This window comes from Lycorma delicatula, chromosome 11, assembly GCF_047948215.1.
Source record: "Lycorma delicatula isolate Av1 chromosome 11, ASM4794821v1, whole genome shotgun sequence".
Classification (NCBI taxonomy): Eukaryota; Metazoa; Arthropoda; class Insecta; order Hemiptera; family Fulgoridae; genus Lycorma; species Lycorma delicatula.
This window is the reverse complement of record NC_134465.1, coordinates 1,528,713-1,541,048: the sequence shown is the minus strand read 5'-3', so window position 1 is coordinate 1,541,048 and position 12,336 is coordinate 1,528,713. Positions and strand designations below refer to the sequence as shown.

The 12,336-nt window shown below is 31.4% G+C and overlaps 1 protein-coding gene across 2 annotated transcripts in view; it reads left to right on the top strand.

Moving 5' to 3' along the window:
* The window catches only part of LOC142332537 (protein FAM114A2), a 47,962-nt gene that overhangs the window by 19,183 nt on the left and 16,443 nt on the right, over positions 1-12,336 (top strand). For both annotated transcript variants that reach the window (XM_075378985.1, XM_075378984.1), the window contains exons 6-8: positions 3,412-3,671; positions 6,134-6,327; positions 8,048-8,165. In XM_075378985.1, coding sequence (XP_075235100.1) covers positions 3,412-3,671; positions 6,134-6,327; positions 8,048-8,165 — 572 coding nt within the window. The remainder of the gene's footprint in view (positions 1-3,411; positions 3,672-6,133; positions 6,328-8,047; positions 8,166-12,336) is intronic.

Genomic DNA, 12,336 nt, shown 5'->3' with positions numbered 1-12,336 from the left:
CTGCTGCATGTGGGGTTTCGGCCTGGACTGTTAAAACTAATAGAGAAGAATTCGATGTTAGAGGGTGAATACTTGTTTCAAATCCAAAAAAAAATGTAAAGAGAATTACTAATTTAGACGGTTTCGATAAATGTTTAGCCAAATGAATTGTTTACGATTTCTCTTTGTAAGAAAAAGTGCTTTCTACAGCTAAATATATTTATAATAAACTGAAAGAGGCTATTCGTTTTCAGAGTTGTGTATAGAGTGTCAGGAAAATTTTGAAATCCTTCAGATTTTGATGGAGAAAAACAAAAAATAATAGAAATATTCTCATAAAAATGATAAAATACAAAAACAAAGAATATGTTATTTAAGATGTATTAAATGTTACAGAAAAGAAAAACATCCCATTTTTTACGTAGATGAAATGAACATTTTTTCTTCTCATATCTTAAACAAGATGTGGTGGAACAATTCTGATCAGGGCATACATCCTATATCAAAAGGAGACCGAATAATAATTATGCATGGTGGCAGTGAGATGGGATTCATAAACAATTCTCTGCTGATATGGAAAAGTAGCATGTCAAGTGGGGATTATCATAATAACATGAACTGTGAAAATTTCATGAAATTGATAGAAATCAATCTCTGTCCAAATCTACCCCCACAATTGGTTGTAGTGCTGGATAATGCTGCGTACCATAATAATTAATACGAAAAGGCACCTAAGAAATCGGTATGGTATCTTGTTACATCCTAAAATGCTTGGACCAGAAATTTATGAACTAGTCAAACTGCACAAACCAAGGTATAAATCATATGTTTTGGATTGCCTTCTGGAAGCTCATGGTCACACAGCCATTTGCCTGCCACCATACCACCCGGATCTAAACTTAATTAAAATAGTATGGGCAAACGTAAAAGGATATGTGGCCCCAAGAAAAGTCAAATACTGCGATTGCACTATGTGAAGAAAGAATTTCTAATGTAATAGAGAAAGACTGATCACAAATATGTAAGAATGTGAAAAAACTAGAAGATAAATATTTGGAAAAAGAACATTTAGTTGTTAATGTTGAAGAAGAATTTGTCATCAGTTTATGAGAAAGTAGTGATGACTGATTATTCATCTACAAGGAAAGATGATTTCGGTGATGGAAGATTTAGCAACACCTTTAGAGTAATAGTTTCTGTATAACAGTAAATCAAAATAAATATCTTCTTCCTATTAGCATTTATTTGTAGTTAAAATTAAAACAAGGACAAAAATAAAATATATAAATAAAATTAATATGTGGAGTTAATAAATTTATATCATGTATAAAGCATAGGAAATAAAAAGAAATGAGTATGACCAGGTGACATACGTTTTTTGCATGACTAATACATTAGATATAACGAACTTTACATTAGTGGCAAACTTTAAGCTCATTTATTGTAAAAGAAGTGCCATTTTTATACAAATCAGCTAGTTATAATAAAGATAGAAAATTCAGAAAGGGAAACTTAATACAGAAAGGAATAAGGCAAAGTTTGTTCTGTCCCTTTTACTTATTAATTTAATTATTTACACAGCAAGAACAGGCTTATGCTCGCTTAAAGTTAATGATGAATGATAATGAATTTTGTAGCATGAAAAAATGCCATGATGAGGAGGATTTGAACCTGGGACCCCTGAATGAAAGGCCGAGATATTACCACACCACCATGAAGTTTGTCATATTAACTTTTTTATGAAATTAGGAATGAGAAAACAGTAAAAAATTTTTAAGTAAAGTAACAGGGCAGGAAAAAAATTCAAGTGCTAAGATGAAGTAATAATATTGTTATCTTAGCTGAAATGAATTAGAAGTAGAGATAGCACAAATTCATTGTTGGGAAAAAAAAATTAGTTTGGAAGCATACAATTTAGATCAAATTTAGTTTGGAAACAGAAACCAGTAAAACAAAGACTAAAGTCCTTTGAAATGTAGTTTTACAGAAAAATGTAGAAAATTAGATGGGCTGATTTAGTAGAAAATAAAGTTTTAAGAAATTAGAGAACAGAAAAATTGCAAATGAATTTTACAAAAAGGTAATGCTGGTGAGTAGTAGACCATATATTATGGCATTTCTGGTTAGTGAATTTTGTTCTTGAAGGAAGTGTAAAGGTGGAACAGTCAATGAAGAAAGCAAATATTTGAATATATGAAACATATAATTGAGGATGCAAGATATAAGAAGAATGTTAAGGTTAAGAAATTACCACAGAAATATAAGAATAATGCGGTGACTCATGAAATGATTAGACTAACCTAATTTTATCTGAAAATCTACAAAAACAAATTAGTATTTATTTAATATCTACTTAATATAATTTTTTTTAATTTAAATTTTCTTTTTTCAAAGAAGTAAAATTAAGTAACATATTTACAACTGAATCTGATAATGCCACAATAAGAAATAAAATCTCTGGCAGGAAAATTAATTGACAGAGTCAGCTGCAGCATGATTCTAAATTAAGTAAATGAGTAATTGTGTTTATTGAATGTAGAGTTTAGATTTAGAATTACTTAAAGTCTTAGATTTAGGCTGGAACTTTTCTGGCTGACAGATGGATTTTGGCCTTTACTAGGTAGCCCTCATTCTTCCTTCACCACTCCTTACTCACCATTTTTGATTTTGGAGTGTAATGATGGACTAATGTCTCATCACATGTGATGATGCGCCTCAAAAAATCACCCCCTTCTTGACGAAATCGATTCAGAAGTCTCACAGATCTCCAACCCAACCTGTTTTTTATTTTTAGTCAAAAAGTCTGTTGATTTTCAGCTCAGAACCCATTGAGCACTAAGTTTTCTAAAGCCAAGATTATCAGTGATAATGGATTGAGCACTCCTATAACTGATACTTACTTCTGATACAATATCTTCAACAGTGAACCGGCGATCATCTTCGATAAGCTCTCGAACAGCATGAATGTTGTCAGATGTGAGACTTGACTTTGACGTCAATCATGACTTTGTTTTTCTACACTTTCTCACCCACCTTAGATTGTCTGGGCCACGTATACACTCAGTTCTGGGACAGTGTAGCATCCCCAAATTGTACCTTTAAACAAGTTAAAATTTTGTTTAATGCCTTCATTAGTTAAAAACTTTATGATTATACATTGTACAACAGATGATGGTACCTCTTGCTCACTCATGGCTGCACTGATGACAAAACAGATCCAAGGAGCTAACCAAGCTGGTTACCCCTCTCTACTAAACAAATACTCTGCCATCCAGCTCAGAACTACTTGCTGTATAGAATAGCAAAATTATTTAAATTTGATTCACCCTCGTTTGTGTGTGTGTTTATCCTTGTTAAACTGTAAATAAATAGGAACAATTTTTTTTAATATAAATATAGTAAAATTATGATTTTTTTTGTTTGTTAACATAGGATTGGTACACTTGGAAGCACTTGAAATGCTATCTAAACAATGCCAATTAAAGATACATACAATATTATTAGGAATGTCTGGTGATACACTTAAAGATCTTCGAGAAACACTTGACCAGGTCAAAGAATTATGTGACTTATCTGATGAAGAAGAGGAAGATAGTGATAAAGATTATGAAAATGATACAGAGTTCGCCAAAAAAGTTTCTGATGCTGTTCAAATAATGAAAGTGCAAGTTCCACATACAAAACTTATCGAGGTAATTTTTTGTCACTTTTATTTCTTGAATGTTTTTTTTAATATAACAGTTTACATTTTTTCAGTATGATTCTTTTGATTGCTGTCTAATTTATGTCCATGTAAAAAAATGAAGACAAAAGAATAATAAAAAATCCCTTTTTAGCATGCCGGAAGGCAGAGGTAGATTTCACCGGTGCTAAGTAGGGAATAAAAAAGATTTCCACCTTAAAATTTCAAATTTACTCAATATGATAATGGTTGCATGTGAAAAACGTTTCACATATTTATCATAAGAGAAGCCCCATCTTCTTACAATCTAGCAACATTGTGGTCATCCCTTGCTGTAAGGGTTGGTCATATCAAAAATTGTTTAAGGCAAAAGTTTTAGGTAATGTTTAGAGGACTAACAACCACTTTAAAACGATTCGATACTGTGCCTATTAAGGGAGGTATGATTCTTTTTTGTCTTTGAAAACCCATTTTTCCAACCCCCTGGGCCAATGGGCATTTTAGAGAAAACTTAATTAAAGCAAATTTGTTCCGAAATGCATATATGAGGGTAAGTCAATTATCATCCACAATGTAGTTATAAATATTATTGCAATACAAATCGGAAACTTACATGTACATCATTTTTCAACATAGTCCCTTTGCATTTCAACACACTTTGTCCATTGTTGCACAAGCCACCTGATGCCCTCATAAAAGAAGGTTTTCGGTTTAGCTGTGAGCCAGGAATGCACCACTTCTTTCACTGTTTCGTCCGAGGTAAATCGATGGCCCTTTAATGCCTCTTTGAGTGGACCAAACAAGTGGTAGTCAGATGAGGCAAGATAAGGACTATACGGAGGATGAGCCAGTACTTCAAAGTTGAGTTTCTGTAGCCCTTTAGCGGTGTGGGCAGCAGTATGTGGACGGGCATTGTCGTGCAACAACAATCCTTTTGACACCTTTTGACAGCAATCCTCGGCATTTGCTTTGAATTGCAGACTTCAGCTTGGCAGTAAGCATCTCACTGTAACGCACACTGTTTATTGTCATGCCCCTTTCCTCATAATGTTCCAGTACTGGGTCTTGTGAGTCCCAAAAATCCGTAAGCATCAGTTTTCCTGTGGATGATTGAGTCTTGAACTTTTTTTTGCAGGGCAAATTTGGATGTTTCCATTCCATACTCTACTATTTACTCTCTGGCTCGTAAAGACGGATCCATGTTTCATCACCAGTGATGATTCTGTCAAAGATGTCCGTAGCGATCCAAATGTTTTTAGCAGATCTCCAAGCGCGTTTGTTTATGCAACTGTGTGAGTTGTTTTGAGACCAATCTTGCACAGACTTTATGAAACCCAAGTCTGTTGCAGATGATTTCGTAGGCAGAACCGTGACTAATTTGCAGACGATGTGCCGCTTCATCAATAGTTACTCATCTGTCTAAGAAAACCATGTCACGTGCACGCTCAATGTTTTCCTCATTTGTGGCGGTAAACGGTTGTCCGGCTCCTTCATCGTGCGTAACACTTGTGCGACCGTTTTTTAATTTCTCAATCCATTTGTAGACACTCCGTTGCGGCAACACACTGTTCCCGTACTGTACCGAAAGTTTTTGATTAATTTCGGCTCCTGATACACCTTCCGACCACAAAAAAACAGATCGCTGAACGTTGCTCTTTGGTGCAAACAGAAAGCAGAGCAGCCATGGTTAACAGCAGGGCACCAACAATGGAACTAACCTAGCAGCATCAAACCTGAACAGACATAACAACAATTAAACCACGCATGCGTCATCTACGCAATACGACAGTACTACCAACATAAACAAAAATTTAACTAAATTGCGGATAATAATTGACACCTGCGTATAAATAATGCAGAAAAATAATGTTTCCAAAAAACCAACAACCCCCACCTCTTAAAACTGAAATATATGTTCTTTGTTTTATCTCCCTTTGATTTAAATATTCCTAAAAAAAGTTTTTAAAGTTTATACATCTTATATAGAGCTATCAAGGATGTGTACAATTTTTAAAATAATTAACTCTGGGCAAAAAATGCTGAAAAGTGTTGAAAATTGAAAATTCTCTTTTTCTTATTTTAGCTGCTATTGAAGGGGTGTTTTTTTAGATAAACTTTACTTAGATAAACACACTTCTTAAGTTTAACCTATATATATATATATATATATATATATATATATATATATGAATATTTTTAGAAATTTTTTTCTTAAAATTTATTCTCCACCTTCAAGAAATATATATTCTGCTTTTGTTTTTTGTTCTAACTCTTTTAATGGTTATTATTTATAGCCAGAAAAGTGATGCAATACTTTGCCAGCTTTTTTTTGTATGTATGAATTAAATAAATAATATGGTAGACAAATATTTTGATGAGGAGCTTTTGTTATATCAATTGGAACTACTGAGAATTAATCCCTATTTGCTATAACTTACTCTGTTTTAAAGTAGCTTTTTTTTTTTTTTGTAGGTTAGTGAGAGTGTAACTAGGTGGTTAGTTAGTGACATAGCTAAAAGTTGTACACCGTCTGAAATACATCAAAAAGCAGTATCTTCTATGGCAGAATTTACATCTGTCTCTATGGAGACATTCCATCGCATGGCTGAATTGTTACTGATTAAGCAACATCATAGCACTGCTGATGAAGCAGAAAGTTTAACACAGTAAGTATTATATGTGTATGTGTGTGTATATATATATATATATATATATTTATTTATATTATAGTTTTCATTTAGTTTATCCTTTTTAGTTGTATTTGAACAGTATTTAATTGTAAATTTCCTTTAAAAAGTTCCCAAAATATGTTTATTTTTATTTATTTACATTAAAAAATGTATTTTTAATTTCCCTTAAAGTAGTTGGAAATTACATGCTTTGACTGATGTTCTATTTTTAAACATCCTAAGCCCATTTTTAGAAACTTTTAGCTTCTCCATAGCACCAACAATATTGTCATTGTCATCCTTGCATCATTTTTATTTCTAGATTAATTAAAAATGAAAAATTAAGTTAAAATCAAATCGTTCCAATCCAGGAGTGCGTAATGTATGTTCCTGATATGTTACATTGTATCGTTCAAGGTACTTTTAGTCCAGCATGCATTGTTAGATACTTTTTGTGAAAAAAGTTCTTGATAAAGTTGATTTGATCATTTTGGAGAATACTAGGAAACTTTCCTTGATTTTTCTCATTTTTAGCATTATTTTTCATTAGATTTCCTTTTACTACTTCGAATATATTAATGTATTCAAACACTTAATAGACAGGTACCATCTTACAAACTTCATCATCAGATCTAACACAGCTCTCATGGATATGCTTGTGCCATTCAAGAATGCGATTGTGATAACTTGAATTTTTCCAAATCACAAAACAGTAAGTTCCCTCTTTCAAATATTATGATAACATATTGTGATATGAATTTTTCAACTCAGAACAAAAAAAAGAATAATACCATGTGTTTATAAAGAACATATTTGGAGAGAATAGTTTCAGCAATTTAATGCCGAAAATTACTGATTTTGTTTCACCTTCTCCTGTTACTTTAGATATTGTGAAGAAAGTGGAAAAAAATTATACTTTGGAAACAATAGTATGAGAAACATTTAAATATTCAAATGCAGACAAAGTTATCTTTAGAAATTTACTGAAGAAATGATTAATGAGTTTTATACCAAAGAAAATCATACAGAGATGAGAATTAACCTAAATAAATACCATAAAATCTAGAAAATAAATAAATTTCTGTAAAATCTCCTTAAAAAACCTTGATTAAATTAAATTCAAAAAGAGCCCTTACAATATTTTATTCTTTTTTTATTTCCAAACCATATTTTATTGCATTGTTCAAATATTGTACATAAATTTCCACAGCTTTAATTTTATTATATATTTTTAAAAAAATATATTTGAAAGAGTGATCCTTTTCTTCTTCAAATTTGTTCCTATTCTACCTTCATTCATTCCTCCTATTGCATTTTCACTTCCTGAAACAGTCTTGGTAGGTTTTTTTTAGGGTTATATGTAAGTCTGAATGAATTTCACTGATTATCTCCAATTTTCTGAAATTTTAATGGCTTTCAGTTTAGGAAAAAGAAAAATGTTTGTTGAAACCAGGTTAGGAGAATAAGGAGTGGAAATGTACTTACTTCAGCTTATAGTTAATTATATGATACAGCAAATTGCTTTTTTTCTTTCAGGAACTGTAATAATCACTCTATATCAGGCTTCCTAAATGAAAATCTTCTCTTGAGTAATTGCTAACATTCAGCGCATCCTTCCCCACAGGAATTTCCAATAATATTTTATGTGCGACTAATTTGCTTTACTTCAGGATGTAAAACAGAATTTTCATTTTAGTAATAAATTTCTTGTTTTCAGATTAACTGGAACACTTTGTGCACGTGTGTCAAGAATGGCAACAAAATTTACCTTATTACTTTCTGAAAATGATGAAAGCAAGAAGAATAATGCTATAATTACTACTATTTTTATGGAGGTATGTTGGTTATTTAATTCTTTTTTTTTCTTTCACATCTATTTTTGTAATCATAGATACAGGTGTATCACAAAGATCTCCCAGGACTTTCAGGGCTTGTGAAAATAATGGAAAAAGTTCATATAAGTATATATCCTAAAATGCTACATTTGTGAGTTATGGCTAGTGAAAGATTTTGCTCAGATTTCAGCTACTCTGGTTAAATGAGGTATTACTGAAATTTTTAGGGACAGAATTTCTTAAAGTTTTTGACTTGAAAGATAGAATGGTATAGATTCCAGAACCATTTCTGCAGTAGTTTTTGAAAAATCTGGGGTGAAAACCAGTAAATTGGAATAAAAAATCCTGTTTTTTTTTTGTTTGATGTATAATAACTTTGTTAAATGGGTAATAGACAGATAAAACTTTAAACAAAACTTGTAGACAATTTAATTCTGAACATATTGATGTAACATAAGTTAAATAAAACAAAGAAGATAGTACAATTTTATTTAGAAACAGTACAATAGACTAAAGTGCATTATATGTAACAGTTTATAATAAATATTCAAAAATGATTCGCCTGTTATTAACACATTTCTTGGCACGCTTCTGTACTGCTTTTGTTACTCTTTTTATTTCTTCAGGGCTGTCCTTAAGTTGCTCAGATGCATCTATAATTCGAACAATTAATTTGTCACAAGAATATTTTTATTTTATTTGTAATACTTTTCATCCATCCCCAGACACAAAAATCTAAAGGTGTTAGTTACATCAGGATATCTTGGCGGCCAGGACTGTGGACCTCCTCAACCAATCCATTTCTCAGGGAAATGATGATTTAAGTGAGTGGAAATGGTACAAGAGAAATGGTAAGGCCCACCATCATGCTGGAAGTATACATTGCATCTCTGCACTAGAAAAACATCTTCAAGAGCTGTGGCAATTCTTGTTGAAGAAAGTCCAAGTAAACCTCAGCATTTAAGCAGCCAGGTAATATGAACGGCCCGAACAGGTGATTGTGAAGAAGGCTGCACCATACATTGGTGCTGAATCGGTCTTGAAAATTGCCTTCTACAGTTTCATCAGGATTTACTTCTGCCCATTTATGATCATCGCATAAGTTGATACAATCTCAAGTGAAATTTACCTTGTTGGTAAACAAAAAACATACTTGTAGAGTTGTACTCTACCAGTTTCAGAACTCCAGGCAAAGCAAACTGTCTCCTAAGTGTACATGTTGCTGGCTGTTTGTGATAAGGCTAAAGCTTGTTTCATTTGTGTCCTCCAAAACCATCAAATGCAATGTATCCGATCCGCTTAGAAAGACATCGTGTAATGATGCCTGAACTGCACTGAACTGCATTAATAATAATTTCATCAATAACAGTGTCATTTTGGACAGATAATTTGTAGCTGTTATGAATATTAAGTAGTGAACCTTTTCCCACAGATTCCAAAAAGTCATCCTAACTGTTTTGGGATCTGGAATCCTGTAATTTGGAAAACATATTTCATATTCTGCTGCAGCAGCTGTAGCATTACCATTAGATACACCCAAAATGAATACCATATCACATATTCCTCTGTTGTAAATAAGTACATTATTTCAAATGACAAACCGATCATGATCAAATTAAAATTCACAGAAAACCTTTGCTAACAGCAAAGTTCACAGTACCCGATATACTTAACGTACCGTACAGAATGATTTAAACATTAATACAGTATTGCACATTGTTGATCGGCTGTTGTTATAACAGTACAAAAGTAATAAATTTTCAAATAATTTATAGTATTTGTTATTAATAAAAAAATTATTATCTAAGTAATTTTTACTTTATTTTTTATTTTACAATTGTTGTGTAATTTCCAGTTTAAAATTACACAACAATTTTTAACAGTTTAAAAAACAGTAAATTTTTGTTTTTACAAATTTTCCTCATTACCAAAAAAGAGATATGGTTTTTGTTTACATTAAATAAGTACTTTTTGACAGATGTAATGTACTGTTTCTAAATAAAATTTGAATTTTTCAAACTTTTCTTGGTGTTTTCGACTTATCTTAGACCATTTTGTTCAGAATTAAATTCTTAATAAGTTTTTTTTTAAAGTTTTATGTGTTTATTACCCATTTAACAAAGTTATTGTACATCAAACAAAAAAAAAACAGGGCATTCTACCTGAATTTATTGTTTCACCTAATATTTCTTAAAAACTAAAGCAGATATGGTTCTGGAATCTTTCAATTTTTATGTCAAAAATCATAAGAGATCGCTAATTTTATCCCGTAATTAATGTCCTAAAAATTTCAGTATGACCTCATTTCAGCAGAGTAGCTGAAATCTGAGCAAAATCTCTCATTAGCTGTAACTCTAAAACGAAGGCATTTTAGGATATATTTGTATATAAATTTTTCCATTATTTTCACAAGTAGAATAGGTTATGTAAGTCCCAGTAGAACTTTGTGATATATCTTATATAAAAAACAGATTTATTTGTAGTTTGTTAGTGCTAAGAAAGAAACTTTTCAGCAGAAAATGAAGACTTCTTCAGACAAGGAAAAAGAAAATTACCTAAATCCGGGGTTGCTTAATATGATTAAAAGTATATTTTGTGCTCAATAGGCTAAGAGTTCTTGTTGGGTGAATTTTTATCTCAACAAAAACTACTTAACTGTTTACTACTTTAACTTTTATGTTGCCAAAGTACTGTGCACTTTGAAATATTTTGAATATGCTTTATTATCAAAAATCGGTAGAGTAACTTTCTTTAGTATTCCCTTTTGTTTTAATTCTTATCCAGTGTTAATGAAAAGAATATACACACAGCTGTATGACCAATAAGCTTCTAGACATACTTTATCTGCAAGGATTTAATCTGTGCTCTTTATCCATGTTTATATTACAAAAGACTACAATTATCAATTTTTGTTAATAATGTGTATCTGGAAGTTAATTTTAGCCTTATTTATTTTAACGGTTGCAACTTGTCCACCTCTATAGAGAAACACTTTCATCGATAAGCATTTTACTATTATTGGATAATAGATCATTTCAGAAATGATAGTGATAATGTGGGATCAAGTAAATCTTGAAAAAGAGTTCTTTTTTACATTATGATATTGATATTTTTTTTAACTGTTATTGAATCCTACGTTTGTTCAATGTGCCCAATATCAAGTAGTAAAGTTGTTAGAAATTTTCGCATGTATAATTACTGTTTTATTTTGTGATTACTACCACATTGCTAGGACCAGAAAAAAGTAGTTTAATTTTTATTAAGATAGCTTTTAAAATGTTTTTTTTATATTTCCCATTGTACAAGGCATGTTTTTAAAGTAAGGTCTGACTTGAAATAAAAATAAAACTATAAAATATGAACAAACTATACTACTTATGCATAAAAACTACATTCATTTACTACTTTACTTCATAGTTCCTTTATTTTCAACTCATTTTTTATAGCATTTCTCTACCTTACTTTTCAAGAAATTCTGCCACCAATGACTTATTAAACTATGCAGTAATGGCATTTTTCAATCTGTCATCATTGTCAACCTTTGTGATGCAAGCCACTTTAAGGTGAAGAAAAAGAAAATAATTGCTGGGTGCTAAATCAGGACTATAGGATGGATTGAAAATTTTCCAACAAAATGTTTGCAATTGCCTAAGTGTCAAGGCCCGTGTGCCCAGGTATTGTCATGTAAAAAAAGTAGCGTATCTCAAATTTATTTTTTATAGCTCTTCTAAGATTTTTTTTACGTTTTTCAGTATGTGTTGGCATTCATAGTAATTTTGTGATCACTAAATTCAACGACACCCTTTTTGTCCTAAAAAACAGTAGTCATAAGCTTCTTTACTGAATGTTCTTGTTTAAATTTATTTGGTGTAGATAATGAATGTCATCATCGCATCGACTGCTGCTTTGTCTCAACCTTTGAATAAGAAATTCAGGATTCATCTCCAGTAACAATATGGTAAAACAATTCATCACCATTTTTGCAACGCTACAAAAATTCATGCACTGCAGCAAGTTGTTGTTTTTGTTGTTTGTGCTGGTAACATCTTCAGCACCCATCTGCAACGCAATTTTTTATAGCCCAATTTTTCAGCCAAAACTTCACAAATCAAAGATCATGAAACATCAAAGACAATTGTGACAGAGGGAAGTGCCAGTTCTTGAACTTTTT